The sequence below is a fragment of the Phyllobates terribilis genome, unplaced genomic scaffold, assembly GCF_046119375.1.
Source record: "Phyllobates terribilis strain yellow unplaced genomic scaffold, ASM4611937v1 Scaffold_2__4_contigs__length_985480577, whole genome shotgun sequence".
Taxonomy (NCBI): domain Eukaryota; kingdom Metazoa; phylum Chordata; class Amphibia; order Anura; family Dendrobatidae; genus Phyllobates; species Phyllobates terribilis.
In genome coordinates, this window is record NW_027362762.1 from 781,665,943 (window position 1) to 781,692,650 (window position 26,708).

The 26,708-nt window shown below is 43.4% G+C and overlaps 1 protein-coding gene across 3 annotated transcripts in view; it reads right to left on the bottom strand.

The window, feature by feature from the left end:
• Nucleotides 1-26,708, bottom strand: part of LOC141228954 (interleukin-5 receptor subunit alpha-like) — a 231,413-nt gene that overhangs the window by 166,829 nt on the left and 37,876 nt on the right. The window contains exons 1-2 of one of the 3 annotated variants that reach the window (XM_073667368.1): nt 21,281-21,415; nt 15,589-15,706 (exon numbers count right to left, since the gene is read on the bottom strand). In XM_073667368.1, the coding sequence (XP_073523469.1) occupies nt 15,589-15,673 (85 nt within the window). In that variant the 5' untranslated portion in view covers nt 15,674-15,706; nt 21,281-21,415. Of the gene's footprint in view, nt 1-15,588; nt 15,707-21,280; nt 21,416-26,708 lie in introns of those variants that run through there. The other 2 variants (XM_073667367.1, XM_073667369.1) reach the window with 2 other exon arrangements.

The window sequence follows — 26,708 nt, forward strand, 5'->3', positions numbered from 1 at the left end:
GCAAAGTCCAGGCAATATTCGATGCTCTATGGAAGGTGGGGTTTTCCATCAACCCGAAGAAATGTGCTATGAGCATAGAGTAAAACCAAATATTTGGGCTATGTCATAGGCTGAGACGTGATAAAACCCCAAACAAATAAAGTTGAGGCGATCCAGGATTGGCCACAACCTCTCTAAAAACAGGTCAGGGCATTCCTGGACATCTTGGTCACTACTGCCGGTTCATCCCTAACTTCGCCATGATAGCTGCACCTTTGACAGACCTCCTTATAGGGAGAAAATTTGGCTATGGCTAAGTGGTCTCCAGAAGCTGAGACAACCTTCCAAGAACTAATGCGAGCCCTGTGTAAACAGCCTGTGTTGGTGGCACCAGATTTCTCTAAAGAGTTTGTGGTCCAAACAGATACCGGGCTGGGTGCTGTCCTATCACAAGAAATGAATGGGGAAGAGCACCCCATAATGTATTTAAGCCTGAAGCTAACATATTGTGAAAAAAATTACTCCATAGTGGAGAAGGAATGTTTGGCCATCAAGTGGGCATTGGACACTCTAAGATACTACCTCTTAGCCAGGAAGTTCAGGCTGGTATCAGACCATGCCCCACTAAGGTAGATTAGCGAGAAGAAGGGGAACAATGCCCGAGAGACTAGGTGGTTCCTAGCCCTTCAAGATTTTAGCTTCCATGTAGAGCATAGGCCTGGGAAACTGCATGGCAATGCGGACGCATTGTCGAGGGTCCACTGTTTGTTAGTGGAAGGTGTCAAGCCCCCGGATTTGGGCAGAGGGGGTGTATGTAAGATGGCCGCCGGACAGGTCCTTGAGTGGGAGATATGTATCACTGAAGTTGGTAGCTTCGGTGATGTAAACCCGGGAAAAGCATGCTCTAGCACACGTAGTTCTGAGAGGGTTAATAGAGCGTATCAGGCCCGTTTTTATGAGCAGTCATAAGAGATGGGAGGGAATGGCTGCTCACATATCCCCACCCCAGGACGTGCCTCTTTTGTAAATAAAATGGAGACCCAGTGTCTCATTCAGTGTCTATGGCTGGAGATGTGGAGACCTCCAGCGTGTCTGTGCTAAAGGACACTGACTGTGAGTGGGCGAACCCGCAGCACTGTATGGTCTGTTTGTTTTTCTGCTTTACTACTTTGTGCTAGACAAGGCTATGTTTTCTTTACTTTAAAAGTGCGGTTTATGAAGTCTGAATAAACCTGTCTTGGACATTTTAAAGAAACTGACTCCTGTGCCTACCCCTAAAGCAGCTGATTGAGTACCAAATCGTACAGTGCTCACCACACCTCTAGATAAGTTCCTTGAGCAGTGTAGTTTCAAAAATTGCATCACTTGTGGGGAGTTTCCACTGTTTAGGCACATTAGGGGCTCTGCAAATGTGACATATCATACGCTATCTACGTATTCCAGACAAATCAAAAAGTTGAAGGGTGCTCCTTCACTTCCGAGCCCTGCCGTGTACCCAAACAGTAGTTTTCCGCCACGTATCAGCATAGTCAGGAGAAACTGTACAACAAATTGTATGGTTTATTTTCTCCTGATACCCTTTTGAAAATGCAAAATATGGGGCTATATCATTATTTTGGTGGGAAAAGGTAAATTTAGTATTTTTTCCTTTCACATTGCTTTCATTTTGTTGAAGCACCTAAAGGGTTAACAAACTTCTCGAATGTGGTTTTGAGCACTTTAAGTAGTGTAGTTTTAAAAATGGTGTTACTTTTGGATTTTTCTATCACATAGGGCCCACAAAGTAACTTCAAAAGTCCCTAAAAAAATGTTTTTTAAATTTTGTTGGAAAAATGAGAAATTGTTCAGAAACTTTTAACCCTTCAAACTTTGTAACAACATTTTTTATTTGTTGTCAAATATTATGCTGATGTGAAGTAGACATGTGGTAAATGTTATCTATTTTGTGTTTTTATGACTATCTGGTGTAAGGCATAAAATTTGAAAATTGCTACATTTTCACATTTTTTGTCAAATTTTCAATATTTTCATAAGTAAACACAAATCATATTGATCTAAATTTACCACTAATATGACGTTCAACATGTAATGAAAAAACAGTCTCAGAATCACTGGGATATGTTGAACCATTCCAGAGTTATTACCTCATAAAGTGACACTGGTCAGAATTGAAAAAATTGGCCTGGCCTGGAAGGTGAAAACAGGCTTCGGGGTGAAGGTGTTAAGTGCCCTTTTCATATTTATCAGTTTAATAAATTGATAAAATGTATACAAACTGCATATATGTTTACCTGCATACTTCCATATGCTAAAAGGGACTGTGTTTCATGAGAAACTATCCCAGTCCAGAATGCCACCATTTTATTCCATATTTATTTCTCTTACTGTATAAAATATGTTTCAACAAGATAAAGCAACTAGTGATGAGAAAGCATGCTTGCTACTGCTCGGTGCTCGCCCGAGCATCTCACTGCTCGAGATGCTCGGCGCTAACCGAGTATTTTCGGGGTTAATCGGCGGGAGCTCGGGTCCCCCCCTGCATGTTTGGCGCTCTTTAGAGCGCCAATCAACGTGCAGGAATGTCTGCCACACAGTGTAGTGCTGCAGCCATGTTGGTTGTGGCATTACAGTGATTGGCTGGCCGCACAGCGTCATCAGGTCTATATCAGACCTGACGTCGCCATGCTCATCACAGTCACTCTGGAATCAGGCAGTGTAGGGAGAGGTGCTGCTGAGCTAGGGAGATATTTGCTTGTTTCTAGTTAGTGTAGGTATATCAGACTATATTAAACACACATATCCATCTCAACTAACAATCCTCCTGAGGACTAATCCAGCTGCACAGTTATCAGTGCTAGGCAGGCAGGCAGGGTATATAGCAGACTACAGTGCACAAAGCAAGAGGGTCCATTCCAGTTCTGTCTGCTGCTGGTGCTTTTACAGATATTTCTATGAATAACCTCAGGTATCAGGGGCCAGTAATATATATTTTTTTATCTTAATCCTGATTATTTGCTTAAAAAGCAATATAGAGAACACCTTTTTTCCGCACCATTTTCTTGTTGGCACTGCAGAATACAGCCAGGTCCTTTCCATATTACAGCGTTAAAAATACAGCTATTTAAAACTGTGGTTTGTCCGTCACACGGATCACATAGAATTGCGCTGAAAATATTGCCATTTCTGGCCTCCATTGAAATTTTGCTGCAGTGTGTAAGCGAACTTATTGACACGAGGTCGGCGCTGTTAAAAATAGTTACCTACAGGCCAGCTATTGAAAACTGTGGTTTGTCCAGGACACGGATCACATATAATTGCGCTGAAAATTCTGCCATTTCTGGCCTCCATTAAAATTTTATTTCAGTGTGTCGGTGAAGTTATTGACACCAGTTTGCTGTTAAAAATAGTTACCTACAGGCCAGCTATTTAAAACCATGGTTTGTCCATCACACGGATCACATATAAGTTCGCTCCGAATTCAGCCATTTGTAGTGAGCGTGGAAAATAATGTCCTCCATTTAAAATGGGCAAGGCACGTGGCAAGGGACGGGGAACTGGACGTGATGGTGATGGTGCATGCAGAGGCCGAGACCGTGGGCAAGCTGAAATTGTGCCACAAAAAACACCCACAACTTTTCGCTCGTCCTTCCTGTCCCAATTAATAGGGGACCGCAGAACACCACTATTGAACACAGAGCAGTGTGAAAAGGTTATTGGTTAGATAACAGATAATGCTTCCAGTCACTTAGCCACCACCACCACCACCCTGTCTTCCACACGGTCAAGTCTTAGTAACTGTGAGTCTGGACCGCATATTCCTCACGTTGATCCTCCTTCCTCCCACCATGCCAAGTGTCCAGAGACAACTGATCCCACACTTGGATACTCCGAAGAGCTGTTCACTTTTCCATTTATAGATTCAAGCCTCTCGTCTGGTCCACTTGAAGCGGGGCAAGAGGAGATTGCATTTAGCGATGCCGAAATCTTTGAGCAGCCACGGTCATACGAGCACCGCAACAGGCAGGAAGAAGCAGTGTGGTTGCCGCAGACAGAAGGTGGGCAACTTTTCCCCGTAACACCAACACAATGGAAGTTGCCATTACAATTGTTAGGTCTTCCCGAGTTGGTTGTTTTTTAAAGACTCTGCCGATAACCACAAAAAGTCTATTTGCACCACCTGCCAGGCCAGCATCAGCAGGGGTAGCAAAACTACCAGCCTGACCACCACCAGCATGATCAGGCACATGGCAGCAAAGCACTCGACTTTGAGGGCCGAACCACAGGTTCCAGGAAGAGTGTCTGCGGGAGACACCACTTTTTCTTCCACTCTTGTGCGTGCAAGCCAATCCCATGTCCATAGTGCATGCAAAGATGCCTCCTGCCTTGCACCTGTCGTTGCACACTCTCAACTAGTACCATCATCAAGCACGTTCTTGTCCCAGCACAGCATTTAATTGTCAATACCCCAGTCCTTGGAACGCAAACGCAAATACGCAACCAACGCCCCACAGGCCACACTACTAAATTCTCACATTTCGCTCGAAATGTTGCCTTTTAGGAGACGGAAGCTTTCCGTAACCTGATGGTGGCGGCCATCCCTCAGTACTCGGTCCCCTACTGCCACTATTTCTACCGGTGTGCCGTCCAAGCATTACACAAGCACATGTCCCGTGCTCTCAACAACGCAGTTACAGGGAAAGTCCAACTAACTACGGACACGTGGACAAGTACTTGTGGGCAGTGACAGTACATCTCGCTGACAGCACACTGGGCTAACATAGCGGAAGCCGGGACCCAGTCGGACCTTGGGACGGAACACATCTTCCTGATGCCGAGGATTGTGGGCCCTAGGTCAATCAGGGTTGCCTCTACAGCTCCTGCACCTCATCCTCCTCAGCCTCCTCCTCCTCTTCAGTCTCCATCTCCGAAATGACCACATCAGTCACAAGCTGGAAGCACTGCAGCACTGCCTCAGCCAAGCGGCAACGGGCTGTGCTGAAGCTAATATGCTTAGGTGACAAACCGCACATTGCTGAAGAGTTGTGGACCGCTCTGAAAGAGCAGGTAGATCTGTGGCTGACACTGCTGAGCCTACAGCCAGGCATGGTCGTGTGTGACAATGGCCGGAACCTGGTGGCGGCTCTGAGGCGAGGCGAGCTCACACATGTACCATGCCTGGCCCATGTGCTTAATCTCGTGGTTCAGCGGTTTCTCAAAAGCTACCCGGAGCTGCCGGATCTGCTTGTCAAAGTACGCCGCGTGTGTGCCCATTTTAGAAAGTCAGCTGCAGCTTCCGCCGCCCTTGCCGTGCTTCAGCAGCGTTTGCAGCTTCTGGCTCACTGACTGGTGTGTGATGTCCCCACGCGTTGGAACTCTACACTGCAGACGTTGGGAAGGATTTGTGAGCAGAAGAGGGCAGTTGTTGACTACCAACATCTACAAGGCCGTTGGTATTCAGGTCAGACTCCACACATAAAACCTCAGGAATGGACATGGATGTCAGACATCTGTACCATCCTCCAAAACTTAAAGGACTCCACCAAGATGGTGAGCAGCGATGACGCCATGATTAATGTCGCCATCCCACTTCTCCAGTCTTCTGAAACTCTCTCTGCTCACAATCAAAGAGGATGCATTGCAGGCAGAGCACGATGAGATGGACCAAGGAACCATACAGGGTGATTACACACAGCCCAGCCTCATCTCATCCCAACATGGATTGGGTGACAATGAGGAAGAGGAGGAAGAACAGGAGTTAGTTTCATGCGCTATAGAAGGTATTAGCTGTACAACTGTCATACCATCTATTCAGCGTGGATGGCCTGAGGACAGGGAGGAGGAGATGGAGGAGGAGAGCATGGTCAGTCATCCTCTTGGTGAGCACATGGAAGTCTTGCCTGTTAGCAGTCTGTAACACATGGCTGAGTTTAAGTTATGCTACCTTTCCCGTGACCCTCGCGTTCTCAAAATTTTGGGTGACAGTCATTACTGGTTGGTGACACTTCTAGACCCACGCTACAAGGAGAACTTTATATCTCTTATTCCTGAGGCCGATAGGTCTACAAAAATGGGGCAGTACCAGAAGGCCCTTGTTGCGGAATTATTAAAAAAATTCCCATCTGAAAAAGCTGGCGGCAGAGGTCACAGTTTGTTGGACAACCAATAAGTACAGCCGAGAGAGACACAACTCCAATCCAGCAGAGGAAGGGGAACCCTGTCAAAGTTCTGGGAGAGTTTTCACAGCCCCTCCCATCGTACAGGCCCTGAGGCGCAGGGTACTATCACAAGGAGTGCAACGTTTGGGTAGATGCTGAAGGAGTACCTTGCCGACCGGAACAACGTCCTCCATGATTCCTCTTTGCCTTATAATTATTGGGTATCCAAGCTGGATATGTGGAATGAACTGGCTCTCTATGCCTTGAAGGTCCTGGCCTGCCCTGCCGCTAGCGTTTTATCAGAGTGGGTTTTTAGTGCCGCTGGTGGAATTATACCAGATAAGCGCATCCACCTGTCAACTGAAAATGCTGACAGGCTGAATTTTACAAATACGAACAAGGGCTGGATTGGGCCAGACTTCTCAACACCACCGAATGATAGCAGTGTAACATAAACTCAAATCAAGTGTTTTTTTTGAGAGGTGTTTTCCCATGCACCTTTTCACACCCACACATGGGTATACGCTTCCTAATTTTGGCTATTTGCTCTTGTCCTCCTCCTTCTCCTCATCCAGGTGACAATGGTCCGTGATGCAACACCCACATAATTATTTTAAAGGGTGTTTATAATGGCCGTAAAAAAAATTTTTTATACAGTATATTCATGCATACCTCCCAGGGGTAAATGTTTGTCAGCCCATACACTTAGTGCATGGGAATTACAAGTATAGGAGACCCGCTGCTTTCTAATGGGAACATTTTTTTATGAGGCCCTCCTCCACGTCTATTCCAAGGTGCATTGGAGTGCCTCCCAATTTTTGGCAGCCCTTGCATTCACTGCATAGACAAACACTATGGGAGACCCACTTCCTAATAATGGGAACATTTTTTCATGAGGCCCTCTACATCTCTTCCAAGGGGCATTGGAGTGCCTCCCAATTTTTGGCAGCCCTTGCATTCACTGCATAGGCCAATACTATGGGAGACCGACTTCCTAATCATGGAAACATTTATTCATGAGGCCCTCTACATCTCTTCCAAGGGGCATTGAAGTGCCTCCCAATTTTGGGCAGCCCTTGCATTCACTGCATAGGCCAACACTGTGGGAGACCCACTTCCTAATAATGGGAACATTGTTTTCAGGAGGCCTTCTGACCTCCACGTCTCCAAGGGGCATTGGAGTGCCTACAAATTTTTGGCAACCCTTGCATTCACTGCATAGACAAACACAATGGGAGACCGACTTCTTAATAATAGGAACATTGTTTTCAAGAGGCCCTCTGACCTCCACGTCTCTTCCAAGGGGCATTGGAGTGCCTAAAAATTTTTGGAAACCCTTGCATTCACTGCATAGGCAAACACAATGGGAGACCCACTTGCTAATAATAGGAACATTGTTTTCAGGAGGCCCTCTGACCTCTACGTCTCTTCCGAGGGGCATTGGAGTGCCTCCAAATTTTTGGCAACCCTTGCATTCACTGCATAGGGAAACAGCATGGGAGACCCACTTCCTAATAATGGGAACATTGTTTTCAGGAGGCCCTCTTCTAAGTCTCTTCAAAGGGGTATTGGGGTGCGTCCAAATTTTCAAAGGGGTATTGGGGTGCGTCCAAATTTTGGGCAGCCCTGCCACTCACTGCATACGCAATAACACTATAGGAGACCCACTCTTTAGTAATGGGAACAACAAAGCATAGCTGGCTAATGGCTCTCTAAGAATTGTGAGGGCCGACAGCTGGCCCTTTAAGAATAGTAAAGGCCGCCTGATGGTCCTATTAAAGTAGGTTTTGTGACTTTCAGAGTCCCTCCTTCATAAATGAAACAGGATGTGTCTGATCATGTGTCACACACCACATGTGCAGATAAGGTTGTAAAATGTTAAAATGACATTTCCCGGTGAATGCATTTGTCACGGTTGAAAGCAATGCAAAAGTGCAAAAACACATCAAAAACGCTACGTGAGAACATAGCCCAAGGTGTGGAGGAGTATTTTTGTTTTTGGTTATTTATTTTGCCTTATATACGAGTCACTACTCTGGAAAGGACGTTCGTTAACATATTTCCCAGCAGTAACCTGGGAGTCAGAAATGCTCTCAGGGGTCTTCCCCATGCTGTTCCCATGTCATTTGAGCACTGTTCCCATCGATTTGGGCACTTTTCAGGCCCTCTGCAGATCACCGGGGGGAGCCGTCTGAAAAATGATCAAGTTTCCCCTAAATTTACATTGGGCTCGTTGCTCGGGTCGAGCACCCGAGCATTCCAATTTGCTTGACCCGAGCATCGAGCATTCAAGCATTTTAGTGCTTGCCCATCACTAAAAGCAACCATAGAGATTGTGCATTGTTATATGTTTTCTTGTTGATGTTTTTGTGTTCTACAGGTTGAAAAAGATGTAAAGAGATTAAATGGAGTGACCTGACCGCTCTCTAGTTTATACTAGATATGAAAAAAACACACCTGAAAAACCAACAGGAGAAATTGCACAACAAATTATGCCTTCCATTTTCTCCTGAGTACAGGGATACCCCATATGTGGTCAGAAACTCTTGTTTGGGCACACTGGAGGGCTCAGAAGGGTAGCAGCACAATTTGAATTTTGGAGCAAACTTTTTAGCTAAAATAGATTGCAGAAGCCATGTTACATTGGCAGAGCTCCTGAGATGCCAAAACAGCAGAAGCCCCATAAGTGACCCCATTTTGTAGACTACATCTCTCGAAGAATTCCTATAGGGGTGTAGTAAGCACTTTAAACCCACAGGTATTTCACAGAATTGTATAACATTGGGCTGTAGGAATGAAAAATTAAATTTTTCCACTGAAATGTTGTTTTAGACCCAAGTTTTTAATTTTCAAAAGGGCTAATAGAAGAAAATTAAAATGTATTATGGCAATACCCCACATGTGGTTGGAAACTACTTTTCATGCAACAGTGCAAAGCTCAGAAGGGAAGGAGCGCCATATCGGAGTGCAGATTTGCCTGGAATGGTTTGCGGGTGGTATTTTACATTGGCAGAGCTTCTGAGGTGTCAGGACAGCAGGACCCCCCATTAAGTGACCCCATATTACAAACTACATCTCTTAATGAAATAATCTACGGGTGCAGTGATCATATTACACCACATGTGGTTCACACAATTTTATACCATTGAGTGGTGAAGAAAAAATAATTACATTTTTGCCATCAAAATGTTTTTTTAGCCCCAAATTTTACATTTTCACAAGAGGAAATAGGTAAAAATGACTGAGTAATTTGTTACACAATTTCTTGAGAACATGGCAATGCCCCACATGCAGCTGTACAGTACTGTTTGGACACATGGCAAAACTCACAGGGGAGGAAGCGCTATTTGACTTTTGGAGCACAGATTTTCCTAGAATAGTTTGCAGGCTCCATTTGAAGAGCCTTTGAGTGCAGAAGAGCAGAAACCTCCCTCAATTTACCCCAATTTGAATATTACACCCCTGTGGGAATTCATCTATGAGTATAGTGATGATCTTGACTCCAAGGGAGTTTTCCAGAAATGAGCAGCAATGGATATTGCTGAGTGAAAATGCAAATCTGCCATTATAGAGCCCATACATTGTTGTGCCCGTACATTGTGCCCAGCTCTTGCTTCTGTAGATACACACCCCATAATTTAAGTGGGCTCTCTTAAAAAGCCAAACATGTGGACGCTTACTACGGTTTTAGACACACTCAAGAGCTTAAGAGTGAGAGGGCTATTTGTATTTGGATGTGAAGATTTTGCTGGATTTCTTTTGGTGGGAGCCGTGTCACTTTTCCAGAGTGTGCTACCAGTAACGTGAACAACCCACATATTTCTGTTAACAGATGGTGGATCTGAGTGGGGACTTGTTTTTTGTGGATTGAGTAGAGGCTTTTATTGGTGGCATTTTGGGGTACTGAACATTTTTGATCAAATTTATTGTGTGCTCTACGCTGAGTACTTACATCAGGGTTTCCATCTAAATCTAAACAATTAGTGATTCAGGCGAAACCCCTGAGGGATCCATTCACTATTGAGGCAGCAGTGATACTCTGCACTCTATGTGGCTTCTGTTCAGCAATATCTGACTTTTGAGAGATGCACAAAATTGTGGTCAACCGTGCTTTTGGGCATGCCTAAAAAGACAGGAACAGCTGGATCATAGGCCAGACAGAGTCCAAAGAACTCCATCTGCCTCATTATAGGAAATCTTCCATTGGGGGTTCCGTCTGAATTATATATTTCAGAGTTTTACACGTAAACAACACCAATGGAAGAGTTCAGCATAAAGTATAGGAGAAATGTGTGCCAAGCCTTACAAATCAACAGCAGGTGAAGAATTAATTTTATTTATCTTTTTATGCCATTCACCATTTGGTATAAGTGATTAGATGACTTTATTCTTTGGGTCGGTGCGATTACAGCGATACCAGATTTATTTCTTTTTTTTTAAGTTCGGCTGCTATCACACACTAAAAAATTTTTTTTTTTACAAAAATGTTTTTGCATCACCATATTTTGAGAGCTATAATTTTTCTATATTTCTGCCAACAGAGTCATGTGAGGGCTTATTTTTTGCGGGATGAGTTGACATTTCTATTGGTACCATTTTTGGGCACATAATATTTTTTGATTGCTTTCTATTCCAATTTTTGGAAGGCAGAATGGACAAAAACTAGCAACTTAAGAACTGTTTTTTTGGGGAGTTATTTTTATGTCATTCACTGTGTTGTAAAAGTGGTAAGGCAGCTTGAATCTTTGGATCAGTACAATTACAGCGATACGACATTTATATAATTTTTTTATGTTTTGCCACTTTTGACGTTTTCAGTGATACCATTTTTATTTACATTTATCTTTTTTATTGCACTTTATTCCACTATTTTGGGAGTGGGGGGCATGATGAAAAAGCATAGTTTTTTGCCACTTTTTTTTACGGTGTTTTTTTTTAGGGTTTAAATAGTGTGACAATTTTATAGATCATGTCGTTTTGTGTACTTTATTAGTTTATTTTAGTTTTTACATAAAATATGTGTATTTATTAGTGTAACATTTTTTGTTCTGTATTTTGTGTTGTTTTTTTTTCATTTTTCAATTTTTTTCCTAAAAATTATTTTCACTTAGTCCCTCTATAGGACATTAACTTTTATTACTCTGATCACTGGTCTCATGCATTGCAATACAGATATACTGCAATGCATTACATACCTAACATAGCAGGAGGTTTCACCTCCGGGTGTCATGACAACCATCAACTCCCTGTAATTTTATCACAGAGGTGCAAATGTGGGTGACAGAGGGAGCCCCCACCCTCTCACAACCTTCTATATTCCGCAATCGCTGTTGATCGTGGGTTTTCTTTTTTATCAAGTGTGAATAAAAAATACAAAAAAAAAAAATCATGTCCAAATTTGATTGAAGTCACAAATCTATTTTGGAAGTAAATGCAGCTCACCCAAACCTGGTGTCATGGATTAAGGCTGCTATATGAACTGTAAGCATGAAAAATAGACCCATCACCGCTTCTCCTGATTGTTGATAAAAGACGTCTTTAATAGGAAAATTCCATAATAGCAGCCACCATTAAAACACACATTACAAAAGCACAGGGAAAGGAGAACACGCTGTATTCAACTTGTTTCGGATGATAATCCATAATCATGACTTGAATTTCGGTGCTGGATCTACTTTTCATGTTTACAATTCAATTCTATGGGTTCATAAAAAAAAAAACTCAGGCAGCACACTAATGCCATGTGAGTGGCACAATAATGTCTGATTTTCACATGTAGACCATCGGCTGACAGCTTGCTGGTTTAACATTATATTTCAAAGAGCAACATAGCCAGATAAACAGTTTGGAGATTGGATCATTCTGATAGATTCCCCTTAAAAAATAACATGACTGCTTCCATCGAGAGACTATGACACATGACACACCTGACACATGACACACCTGACACATGAGACATGACACACCTGACACATGAGACATGACACACCTGACACATGAGACATGACACACCTGACACACCTGTCCATAGGACCATATTGAAGTGAATGACACTGTGCTGTAATTCCAGATGCAACCTGGCATTGCGCTTTTACTCGAATGAAGCAGTCATGATTTTTCTCTTTCTGAGCTACCTCTTTAACATTTTTCTTTTTTTCATTTTAGTTTGCTAAGGCAGCCATACGATATAAAATATCTATGTTATCACTTATGAAATATTAGTTTTCCTAAATGGCTGTTGTAACTGAATAGAAAAATGTGGACACTTCAAGAGGAAAATCCAAGACAATTATTAATTATTATTCTTATTTACTAATATTTGCACACAAAAAAAAGTTTGGCATGTGAATTTTCTTTCATCTGTTTCAGCAGACAGGACAAAGAGTTCACATTTGCCTCATATATCATATAAGTTCAATAATATTTTGATTCTTGCCTGTAGAGATAAAAATTATTAGAGGCCAGAATTCCCCTTTAACTTCTTTATAATCAAATAGAAATGAGTGGATTGATTTACAGAACCCCTGTCTGGCTGACACATTAGTTTCCTGTGGCTGCTTGATGGGAGCCTTGGCAATCACATACTACTGCACCCCTGGCTATTTCTTTGATTAGCATTCCTAGCTCTTAGCGTCACACCACTGGGATGACATCGCGACAGGCCAGCTAATCAAATGAGGAGCTTGGGATGACGGCAGGTAGGAAACATTTCTCAGGGCTCCTATCTGGGGGCCAAGGTATAATGATGTGTCTGCTGGAACAGTGTTCTGCAAATTGTTTTGCTCATTATCTCTATCAAACATAAATGTATGTTGAAAAAGATTACATTTTAACCCCCTAGTGACAAAGCCAAATATTTAAAATTTGACACGTCACTTTATTCGGCAATAACTCTAGAATGTTTCAACATATTCAAGTGAGAAAGTTTTTTCGTGACACATTATATTTGATGATAATTGACTGTACATTTAGGACGCTAAGTTTTGATTTATTTATAAAAATATCAGAAATTTTAGAAAAATATCTAAACATGTGCAATTTTCAAACTTTGAAAATAATAATCAGACCGCACAAAATAGTTAATAAATAACATTTCCCTCGTGTCTGCTTTACATCAGGACTGTCTGTAAAATGGTCTTTTATTTTATTAGGATGTTAAAAGCTTTAAAATTGTAGCAGTCATTTTTCAAAGGAAATTTACAAAACTTATTTTTTCTAGGGAGATATTCAGCTTTGAAGTGACTTTGGGGGGACGTATAAATTCCCAAAAGTGTTATTTAAAAACTGCACCACTCAATATATTCAAAACTGCTGTCAGGTAGTTTATTAACCCTTCAGGTACTTTTTCAGGAATTAATGCAAAGTGGCATGACGGAAAAGAAAAATGTAATTTTTACCACCTACTGTAAATGTTGCTAATTTCTGAACAAATCACTATTGTGGGCTGACTTTAAGGATGTTATTTGGCCATGGAAACCATCAGGACCACCCAGTCATGATCTCAGGTTGAAGATGGGGTTAAAGAAGGAGCTCAGCCCCCACAGACTGTTAACCATCTAGATGCCATAGTCACTATTGACAGCAGCATCTAAGGGGTTGAACAGCCATGGTCTGTGACAACACTGATCGTGACTGACGCAGTAGGACATCAGCTATACAGTCATGGCCAAAAGTTTTTAAGAATGACACCAAAATTATATTTTCACATGATCTGCTGGCTTCTGGTTTTTATTAGTGTTTGTCTGATGTTTATATCACATACAGAAATATAATTGCAATCATATTATGAGTACCAATAGGTTATATTGACAGTTAGAATGAGTTAATGCAGGAAGTCAATATTTGCAGTGTTGCCCCTTCTTCTTCAAGACCTCTGTAATTCTCCCTGGCATGCTCTCAATCAACTTTTGGACCAAATCCTGACTGATAGCAGTCCATTCTTGCATAATCAATGCTTGCATTTTGCCAGAATTTGTTGGTTTTTGTTTGTCCACCCGTCTCTTGATGATTGACCACAAGTTCTCAATGGGATTAAGATCTGGGGAGTTTCCAGGCCATGGACCCAAAATCTCTATGTTTTGTTCCATGAGCCATTTAGTTATCACCTTTGCTTTATGGCAAAGTGCTCCATCATGCTGGAAAAGGCATTTTTGGGTGCCAAACTGCTCTTGGACGGTTGGGAGAAGTTGCTCTTGTAGAACATTCTGGTACCATTCTTTATTCATGGCTGTGTTTTTAGGCAAGACTGTGAGTGAGCCAATTCCCTTGGCTGAGAAGCAACCCCACACATGAATGGTTTCAGGATGCTTTACAGTTGGCATGAGACAAGACTGGTGGTAGCGCTCACCTCTTCTTCTCCAAATAAGCTGTTTTCCAGATGTCCCAAACAATCGAAAAGGGGATTCATCAGAGAAAATTACTTTGCCCCAGCCCTCAGCAGTCCACTCCCTGTACCTTTTGCAGAATATCAGTCGGTCCCTGATGTTTTTTCTGGAGAGAAGTGGCTTCTTTGCTGCCCTCCTTGAAACCAGCCTTTGCTCAAAGAGATTCCGCCTCAAAAGTGCTTGCAGAAGCACTCACACCAGCCTGCTGCCATTCCTGAGCAAGCTCGGCACTGCTGGTAGTCCGATCCTGCAGCTGAAACAGTTTTAAGATACGGTCCTGGCGCTTGCTGGTCTTTCTTGGGCGCCCTGGAGCCTTTTTGACAACAATGGAAGCTCTCTCCTTGAAGTTCTTGATGATGCGATAGATTGTTGACTGAGGTGCAATCTTTGTAGCTGCGATACTCTTCCCTGTTAGGCCATTTTTGTGCAGTGCAATGATGGCTGCACGTGTTTCTTTAGAGATAACCATGGTTAACTGAAGAGAAACAATGATACCAAGAACCAGCCTCCTTTTAAAGTGTCCAGTGATGTCATTCTTACTTAATCATGACTGATTGATCGCCAGCCCTGTCCTCATCAACACCCACACCTGTGTTAATGGATCAATCACTAAAACGATGTTAGCTGCTCCTCTTAAGGCAGGACTGCAATGATGTTGAAATGTGTTTTGGGGGTTAAAGTTCATTTTCTGGGCAAATATTGACTTTGCAAGTACAGTAATTGCTGTTAAGCTGATCACTCTTTGACATTCAGTATATGCAAATTGCCATTACAAAAAATGAAGCAGTAAACTTTGGAAAAATTAATATTTGTCTCATTCTCAATACTTTTGGCCATGACTGTAGAGTACAGCCAACAGCTGTTGCATTTTCACCCATTGGGGGATGCTATTTTCTTTTATCTCAGGTCAGTTTTAAGTAATATTTCTGGTCACTAAGTGGTTAAGATTCTTCCAAAAAGAAAGCATTACTGGAATCCATTCATGATGAGCACTGCACTAATATTTTGTCACCAGAGTACCTGCACATTGGCTTTAATATGAGATATTCTGTATCTGAAAATGTTCTTACCTTCAGCAGTATTTTCTTCATTACATACTGTTTTAAGAGGAAACCATATACAGAGCAAAAATACCAGACAGGATGAATGAACCATTTTTTGGTCATGTAGATTTCAATCTTCTAAGACCTAGAAAATAGAAATGTGAAAAAAAAAAGAATGGTTATAATAGTATTTTTAAATGTGTTAGGTAGATCTATAAAGGAATTACCCAGAAACATATTTGAAACTTATTTTTCGTTGGGGAATTCTTAGTTAATAAAGGAAGCCCTTTATTCAGGATCTGCATATTTTGGTCAGAGTATTGGGTGTTTACAAGGAGCGTCTTTCTCCTTGGACGACCTGACCTATTCTGTATTACAGAGACAACCCACAAGCTTTAATAGGCACTGCGTAATCTATAAAGGGTTGGTCCAGAACCTAAAATGTCCTTTCCTAATGGTTATCTTTAAACCCTAACCACTTTTGTAATGAGGTTTATTATACAATACCTTACACTTCTCCTCATCTATCTAATCCCTTAATGTGTTGTTTTTTACTTCACATCCTGTGATGTTTCATTTGAAAGGAGTCTTAAATTGGACCTCACAGGAGACTGTAGCTGCACTCACTTCCCTGTAGCATCTATCGTCCCTCCTGGAACAGGATGTCATCAGAGGGCAGCGCTGCAGTTACTTAGTATAGTTTCTTGCATAGCCGCCCTCTGAAGATGTCCTGGATCCGGGGAAGATGTGAGCACAGCGCTGGAACTCTGTTTCTATCTTCTGCTCCTAACTGTGAAAGAAGACATTGTTAGAGGGGGGAGTTAGAAGCAGCGATTAACACCAGCATTGCCCCCTGCTGATGAGTCATTTGAGAGTGGTGTTAGAAGCTGTGGGGTGGTGCTGGTGTCACTCGTTGCTTCTAATTCCACACCCTGATGATATCTTTTTTTACATTTAGAACCAGTGGCATTGGAAATCGAAGCGGAGTGCTGGTGCTATGCCAATGGATTCAAGACATATTCAGAGGACAGTGATGCAAGAAACTGTAGTAAGAAACTGCAACACTGCTCCCTGATGGCATCCTGTTCAAGGAGAAGCGATGGGTGCCGCAGAGAAGTGAGTGCCGCAGAGAAGTGAGTGCAGCCCCAGCCTTCTGTGACTTCCTGTTTGAGACTCCTCTCAAAAAACATCACAGAAAGTGAAGTAAAAAAACACATTTAAGAATTAGCTAGATACTGAGAAGTATACAATATGTTATAATAAAGCTAATTTCAAAAGTTGTTAAGATGTAAATAAAGGTATTTAGAAAGGACATTTTACCTAGAGGACCAACCCTTTGATTTCTCCTGCGGTGGCCCTGTAGGGTAATTGTGTGCACAATTCTTGCACATCTACATGTTTCTAGGGAAGAATACATAGGTAACACAATATCCAATCATAAATGCCAAAATGAATAATACATTGTATAAACCTCTTTGTTCCCTTCCCTCCCCCACATACTATTGGGGACACTTTTTACTGGATAGGTACAGTAAAAACCCATAACAAGCTGTAGACACTGTGTTACAGTTATTATGTAAGTCAGACACTTGTAACTTCCTCTTGTGTCACAGGTTGACACAGGACTGGGATAGTTTTTGCCTGAATAGAGTATGTTTCCAGTTAAGACAACTGCGGCTTGAGTCAGGGGGGAGCTCTGTAGAAATGGAGCTCCGATTGCTTTAAGGGAGCTGATATCAGAATAAAAATTGATGACTAAATTGCTTTTTTCCTTAGTAACATAGGTAATCAAGTGAAAAGAAAAATATAAAGTTAATAGAAAAATAATTATTGCAAATTGAACATATGATTATTGCGGTGCTCTTGTGGGTAAGGTCATAATATTAGGGAATTGCTCTTTATATTATTTAAAACAGTTAATGAATATTTTTAGAATTATTCATGTGAAGGGAAATGGAGAGGGGGAGGAAAAGGATGTGAGCAAGTATAAAAACTAACTTTTATTTAATAATAATTTTATTTAAAATATTGTGATTATAAAAAAAATTGAGACCTGGCAATGGCTTTGCCATCTATAATCTCCTTTACTGTTACATGGCAAACGACTGTAGTCCCCCATAGGATGGTAAAATAGTAAAATAGTAAAAAAAGTTGTTAGAAACTTCTCATCAATTTTTCAGGGACTGTGGAGTGTTATTGGGATAATTGTGACACAAACAATACCCATGCTTATAACCATACCTCAGGTTTGCACCACTATCAGTTCCTATTAATTATACAGACAACATAAGATAGATATCAATGTGACACATTAATCCTTATCACCCATCCTGATCATTACATACAGGTGCATCTCACTAAATTACAATATCATCAAAAACTTAATTTATTTCAGTTCTTCAATACAAAAAGTGAAACTCGTATATTATACAGAGTCATTACAAACAGAGTGATCTATTCCAAGTGTTTATTTCTGTTAACGTTGATGATTATGGCTTACAGCCAATGAAAACACAAAAGTCATTATCTCAGTAAATTACAATAATTAACAAAAAACACCTGCAAAGGCTTCCTAAGCATTCAAAAAGGTCCCTTAGTCTGTTTCAGTAGGCTCCACAACCATGGGGAAGACTGCTGACTTGACAGATGTCCAGAAGACAGGCATTGACACACTCCACAAGGTCATTTGGAAATCAAGATCCCAGAGTCTGGAGGAAGAGTGGAGAGGCACACAATCCAAGCTGCTTGAAGTCTAGTGTGAAGTTTCCACAATCAGTGATGGTTTGGGGAGCCATGTCATCTGCTGGTGTAGGTCCACTGTGTTTTATTAAGATCAAAGTCAGAGCAGCCGTCTACCAGGAAATTTTAGAGCACTTCATGCTTCCCTCTGCCGACAAGCGTTTTGGAGATGGAAATTTCATTCTCCAGCAGGACTTGGCACCTGTCCACACTGCCAAAAGTACCAATACCTGGTTTAAAAACAATAGTATCACTGTGCTTGATTGGCCAGCAAACTCGCCTGACCTTAACCTCATAGAGAATCTATGGGGTATTGTCAAGAGGAAGATGAGAAACCAGAGCCAACAATGCAAACAAGCTGAAGGCTGCTACTAAAGCAACCTGGGCTTCCATAACACCTCAGCAGTGCCACAGGCTGATCGCCTCCATGCCACGCCGCATTGATGCAACAATTGATGCAAAAGGAGCCCCGACCAAGTATTGAGTGCATTTACTGAACATACATTTCAGTAGGCCAACATTTCGGATTTTAAAAACATTTTTCCAGCTGTTGTTATAAAGTATTCTAATTTACTGAGATAATTTGTGTTTTCATTGGCTGTAAGCCATAATCATCAACATTAACAGAAATAAACACTTGAAATAGATCACCCCGCTTGTAATGACTCTACATAATATATGAGTTTCACTTTTTGTATTGAAGAACTGAAAGAAATTAACTTTTTGATGATATTCTAGCTTAGTGAGATGCACCTGTATCTCTTTTTTGTATGCATCGTGCTTGTAACTTGCGCTACAATAATGTAAGGTATTTCATTCCTTACAATTTGGAATAAATCATACAATTATCGCATGTGGTATTCATTTTTGTAATGCGGCATTAATTTGATTGATAAATTGGTGTGCCATGTAGAAGCCAACCACTTATTGCAGGGCTGTATATTCAGGTATTCAATATCCGGCAGCGTGGGTTTAATTGATCAGCTGGAGTGCTGCGTGGAGGGTGAGAATGGTTAGTGCAGCACTGGTTGTTGTAACAAGTACTCCCAGTCCCCCCACTGTGACTGACCAGCGCTGAATGAGGATAGCCGTAGCCCTGGGACACATGGGAAGCATAACAATGAGTGTGTCTGTGTATACCTATAGTATAACTGTTCCTATATTGATCGCCAGGACATCGTACTGATGCGCATTTCTCCGGTATGTTGGCTACTTCTAAGGGACAGAGCCAGTATTTTAGGCAGCTTGGAAAAAAACAATCTGCCGGGAAAAAATGCGTTGGGACAGTGTCCAGTGATCTATATAGGAATCAGCATGGGCAGCACGGTGGCTCAGTAATCAGCATTGCAGCACTGGGGTCCTGGGTTTAAGTCCAACCGAGGACAACATTGGCAAATAGTTTGTATGTTCAGTTTGTATGTTCTCCCTGTGTTTGCGTGGGTTTCCTCCAGGTGTTCCGATTTCCTCCCACACTGCGAACAGTGTTGATAATGCATGTAAAGCACTGTAGAATATGACAGAGCTATATAAGCAATGCCTAATAAAAAAAAATATGAATAGTTATACTACAGGGATACAGAGACACACTCAAGGTTATGCAGCCCATGTGCCACAGGGCAGTGACTACCCCCATGCAGTACTGGTCATATTGGGAGTGCTTGCAACTACAACCATTGCTGGTTGGCAGATTTTGAAGACATGTGTAATTTATACAGCGCTGCAATTAGTGGTTGCTTTTTACATGGCACACCAATTTATCTTTCCAAATCTGGGATGATATAATTACCATTCTAATGCTGTGTTACGAAATGAAATACCACATGCAGCAATAGTATGAATTATTCCAAATTGTAAGGAATTAAATACTTTACATTATTGCAGCGCAAGATAAAAGCAAAGCTCATAAAATAGAACAATATAAAATATAATCAGAGTGGGTGATAGATATTAATTAGTGTTGCACGAACGTGCTTGGATAAGGGGTTATCCGTGCACGCTCAGATGCTAATAGCATATTTTCGGCATACTCGGCATCTATATTAGTGTCGCCGCGGCTGCATGTCTCGCGGCTGTTAGACATCCACAACATATGCAGGGATTGCCTAACAAACAAGCAATCCCTGGATGTGGTGCGGCTGTCCAACAGTCACGGCAACACGAACATATTTTTCAAGCACGCAGAAGATACTCTGTTAGCACCCGAGCGTGCACCGATTACCCCTTATCCAAGCAAGTTCACCCAACTCTAATATTAATGTTTATTAAACCTTAATCTACATCATTCACTGTCTGCATAATTAAAAGGAGCAGCTAGCGGCTTAGTGGTGCAAAATAGGGGTACATGCATAAGCATGATTATGTCTGTGTCACAGCTATCCCAATAACACTCTAGAGTCCCTGAAAATTTGGTGAGTAGTTTCTGACAATTTTTTGACTGCATTACCATCCTAGAGGGGACCACAGCCATTTTCCCTCAACTTATCAAAGAGATTATAAATGTCAAACTGATCACCAGTTCCCAATTTCCCAAACATTCTCATTCTTTTCCCTCCTTTCTCTCTGTTTCCCTTCGTATAATACATTTATTAGTGGTGTACACTTTTTTTGTGAACTTTATATAATCAGAACTGACAATTTTGGGGAGAGGTCTCGATATATTTTCTCGAATATTTTTTAAATTTATACCCAAGATCAATTTATATCCACACAAATAATCTTTTCATACCTTTGTTAAAATAGAATATTAATTAGGTAAATGCTCAAAGATATTTTTTTTAATGCTGGTTACTTCTGGAAGTATGAGATAACTGCAGAGGCTTTTACCAGCATAGAATGAACACAGTTTGTGTTTCATTTCCTGCTTCCTCTGTTTATTACACTTTTTTGCTTATTTTTTGCCTACTCATTTTTAACTCTAACCTTAACCAACCCCTTTACATTCTCTCCATTGCTTTGTCGGGTTTGTTCATTATTCACTCACCTCAGTATAATTGTTTCCAGATGTTTTTGTAAAGAAGACAGACAACATCGTCTAACAAATAAAACTTGTGAAAGTCCTCACTGTGCTTTATCTGACAAAGACAGGTCCAATAAGTGCGGCGATACATATCTCCACAAGGGGAGGAGACCTGGCAGGCTGAGGAGAGCTGTCATGACAAGTGTTTCCAATGTGTTGGCTTTTTTACAACTGTTTATATTTTTATTTTACATCCTGCTATATTTATTATTACAGTCTGCTTAGTACAGTGCTTTTATTTAGCTTTTATATTTCCCTTAATTGTATTAGATTTCAATTAAATATCTCATATTTGAGAATTCAATTATTTTTACAGATTATATATAGTGCTCAGAATAAATGAGTACACTCCCTTTTGAAAAGTAAGACTTTAATCAATATCTCACTGAACACAAGAACAATTTCCAAAATTTTGACAAGACTAATTAATGATGTCTTCAATGCTAAAAAATATCGGTAAGAATTTATCCTTCATACAAAACCATCAGGAAGGCATCTGCTGGACTCTAACTTCATTCTACAACAGGAAAACCTAGTGTACCTAGAAGACTTTACGCTTTAAGGGCTCTTTCACACGTCCGTGTTTCCAGTACGTGTGGTAACAGTTTCCACAGATACTGGAGACACTGACACACACAGACCCATTCAAATCTATGGGTCTGCGCACATGTCAGTGTGTTTCCACAGACTGTGTGTCCGTGTGCTCCACACACTGACATGTCCGTATTTTGCGGATGCACGGTCCTCAAAAGTGTCTCACGCTGAACTTCCGTGTGACACACACTGGACACGGACTGGCTTAAAATACAAAAATCCATATACACACCTAAGTATCCCCTGCTGTAATCCATGCAACTGATCAGCAGAGAGCCGGGTAGTATGAGCCGCTACAGCTCATTCTCCCCTGCTCCTTCGATGTCAGCGGTCAGAGGATTACAGTGGGGGACACTTAGGACTGGTGAGTATATGGATTTTATTATTTTATTCTTATTTTTACACCGGGACACTGCGGGAGCAGACTACTGCTACCCTCATTATTGCCCCTGCTGATGCTGATCGCAGCGCCGGCAGGGAATCATGATGAGGGTAGCGTTCAGCACCCAGCGCTTGGGAACAGCGCTAACTGTAGCGCTGATTCCCAGGCACTGTCTGTGTGATCCTGATGCGGCACACGGGCGGCACACAGTTGCCACAAGTTATACACACACAGACACAAGGGACACGGATATCTCCGGCCTCATTTTTTCTGGTACTGGAAATATATGAACATATGAAACTGGCTTAATGCTGTTTTTAAAGCACCCAATATATTGATTTGTTTTGATTTCTATTTTGTTCACTTAGATTCCATTGTGTTAATTAATAAAAATAAATTAGCCTTTGTATTATTATTTCTTCTTTTTGCAGGTGTTTATGCTCAATGTATATATGTACACTATTGTTTCTTTCTCTATGTAAATTTATATAGAAAAACTACAGAGAATGAGTGCAAGGCAACAATAAACTCAATAAAAATAACTTTTATTAAATATAATTAAAATATTTTAAAACAGTAGGACACAAGATAATCAAAGCTGATGAAGGATTTTTTTTTTACATGATGCAGGCAAAGAATACAGATATGATAGTGTAGCGGGACATATAGCAAGATATGCCCCCAATATTACTGACAGATATCAATCAGTGTGAACCAATACAAGTGTAGCTAAATGAAGTAACTTTCATTGACTGGTGAGTTATTTCAGTGCCACTGTGCATATGTGGCACCCCAGGGGTCTGGTTTTCCACAGTAATGTAATGTTATGTCTGAGAGCAGGTGGGAGGTCCTTTGGTCAGGGATCCTGTGCATGCCACACCTCCTGCCCAGTCTTGGGAGGGGAAGAACTTCCCCTGTATAAACCCTGGGCTGAGGCAGGGTTAGTCAGTCAAGGAGAGTAGAGACAGAGAAGCAGCATAGGAAGAAACAGCAGAAGCTCATTGGGAGCAATATTACTACGAGTCAGGGGCTGGCAGCTGCAGAGCTCGCCCTGACTGAGAAGCTTTCTTACCGGACCCGGCGTCCGAGGCTGTGGGGACTAACTCTTACCCAGCAGCAGAAGCCGACCGGCAGGGGATTTCAGGTCCTCAGGCCCAGAAACCCGAAGGCACGGTCACACGCGTGGGACCAGCACCGCCATCGTGGAGCGGAAGCCATTAGAAGGCCCCGAGTCACCGGCCATACGGGTGAGCACCACACGGTACACTCAGGGACGTGGGCTACTTATATCCGCTTCTAGCAAGGTAGCCAGAAGAGTACAGTCAGTTTGGGAGGCCTACAACTCCGCCTGGCCAGGGGAGATCCCATCTGCTCAAGGACTGACCAGGCCCCGTTCACTAGCAAGTACTCCGGGAGGGTCTATCGTTGTTACCAGTAAAGACCCTGAATTACACCGCACCGTCTCTGAGTGGTTCCTGCTACCCCCATCATCCACATCTGCTGCCCTGAGGCCATACCCCTCCCGTTGGGGGTTATACCATCTACGCTGCACCATCCATCCACCGGCCTCAGCGGACTGTCCTGCAGCGGCAGCTCCATAGCTGCATTCAACGGGTGGCGTAGTCGTCCTGCATCTACCGCTGTTACATCGCCGCTCAGTTTGACTCCCTGGGCACGGACCGGGTCACCGCCACGAGACTACAACCCTCAAGAGATCCGGCTCCGGGTAAGCTCCCGCGTGCGCAACGCAGCGCGACACAGGCCCAGGGGCGCGTCAACTTTGGCGTAGTCGGCAGGATTTCGTGCCCGCAACCACCGGGTACTGCGGGCCTGAAAAAGAGACTTTTAAAACTTACCATCCGTGAAGTTTTCCCGCCATCGGTGAAGATTCCCGCCATCCGGCGCCATTTTCAGCCTTCTTCCCGCCATCTGTGAAGATTCCCGCCATCCGGCGCCATCTTCAGCCTTCTTCCCGCCATCCGTGGAGTTTTCCCGCCGTTGGACGCCATCTTGAGGACGCCGCGCGGGAAGAAGAGGGGCGTGGACTCCGAAAGCGCGCGAGAACTGAAGCCCCGCCTCACGTCCGGACGTTGCGTAAGGTCCTGGAAGGAGCCCAGCAGACACCGACGTCACAGGAGCGCGACGGAAGGTCCTCAACCCTGACGATCCACTGCGGAGCCGCGGCCTACGGAACAGGATCATCGCAAGGTAGGCCACGGTCCACTAGGGGGGAGGAAGATGTCGGATACGGAGGAGAGCTTCACTGCCTCAACCCCCGCCAGCGCTACCGCTGCTGCAGTTATGCCCTTCACCATGCCCTATATCCCGGGAGCAGCTTGGCTACCCCAGTACTCAGGGGAGTCACATACCCTGCATGACTTTAGAGAAAAGCTGGATAGCCTCTTCCAGGTGTACCCCCTCACAGAAGAGCAAAAAGTGAGCATCCTGGTGGCCCAACTAACCGGGGCAGCCAAAAGGGAAGTAAAATCCTGGCCACCTGGGAGGAAGACTGTCGCAGGGATACTAACCCGGCTGAAGGACACCTTTGATACCCGCACCTCAGCCGAGATTAAGCTTAGATTCTACGGGTGCAAGCAGCGAGCGCATGAGAGTATAAGGGACTATGCACTAAACCTACAAGAGGCCCTGAGGGCCATTAAGCAGACCGACCCTGATGGAGTGGGAAACGAGGACAGGCTGTTGACCGAACAGTTTATAGAGGGACTGTATTGTAATACCCACCGAACCCAGTTGCGGGCAATGGCCTTACAGGATCCCCATCTGGGCTTTGCACAGTTCAAGGACAGAGCCATCCGGGTGCTCCGAGAACCGGCACCGGGTGGCGTTGTGACCCACAAGCGCCCTGCTATCACTTACCACCAGGAGGCGGCGCCCTTGTCGGCAGGGCCTGTGGGAGCTGATGCGCAGGCTTTGGACAATGACCCGGCTCCAGACCTACACCATCAGGTCCAAGAGCTAGCTAAGAGCGTTGCTGCGCTAACCCGAACTGTGCAGTCTTTACAGGCTTCCACCCCAGGGAAGATCCAGCTGGCATCCGGACCGGAGGACATCCCGTGGCGTCGACCAAGGAGGACCCCACCGGCCAGAGGAAGACCCAGTGACCGATACAGCGAGGACGGACGACCCATCTGCCGCCGCTGCAATCAACCTGGACATATGGCAAGGTACTGTTCTTTAAACGGGCACAACCTGGGGTAGAGGGCCAACCCCCAGGAAAAAGATCACCAGGCCCATCGAACTGGCGCGACAGATATGTGGGAGGACGTCCAGTCTTGCCTGTGGTACTGGATGGCATTCCCATGAGTGCCCTACTGGACACCGGGTCACAGGTCACCACCATCCCGTACGTGCTCTTTAAGCAGTACTGGAATGACTCGGATATTACCCGCTACCCTGACGACGACTTGAGTATCATCGCCAGCAATGGCCAGCCTGTGCCACAGATCGGATTTAAAGAGGTGACCATCAAAATCGGTAGAGTCGAACTGGCAGCACAGGGACTGATCATTGTAGATATTGACAAACATGAGAGTCACCCAAAAATAACTCTAGGAACTAATGTAATTGAAAATTGTCTTGCAGAGGTGATTTTCCTTTTACAGCAGGTTGCCAAGAACGCCAGCTCCGGCGAGCAGCGGGTGCTCCAGAAAGAGATCCGGGCACTGATGCGACGGCAACAGGTGGAACTCTCCGGCGGTGAGATTGGTAGCGTAAGAATGTGTGACCCTTTTCCTATTGCCATGCCCCCAAAAAGTGAAATGATGATTTGGTGCCGGGCAGCTATTGGTCTGAGAGGTAGAGATTACCAGGCAATGGTAGAACCAGTTTACTCGGACAGTAGGCCCACCATTTTGACAGCACGGGGGGTGGTTGATGTACGCCATGGGAGGGTGCCCGTTCGCATAATAAATATCGGGGAGAGGGAAGTGTACCTGCCCCGGTATGCCACGCTAGCCAAATTATATACCATTAACCAAAATTCTATACAATCTGTGGAACCCTTGCCTCCATCTCACCCGGAGGAAGGTAACGGCTCTAAGAAAAACATGGAGGACTGGTGTCAGCAACTACATCTGGGTACTGACTCCACTCCCGCACACCAGAAACAAGGAGTCTATCGGGTGGTTCAGGAGTACGAGAGAGTGTTCAGTAAACACCCGTTAGACTTCGGGCGAGTCAAGGGGGTAGAACACCACATCCCCACGGGAGACCATCCTCCTATAAAAGAGAGGTATCGACCCGTACCCCCTGCCCACTACCAACACGCCAAGGGGATGCTTAGAGACATGAAGGAGGCTGGGGTGATCAGGGATAGCTGTAGCCCCTGGGCAGCTCCACTAGTCTTAGTCCGAAAGAAAGACAACACCATGAGGATGTGTGTAGATTACCGGAAAA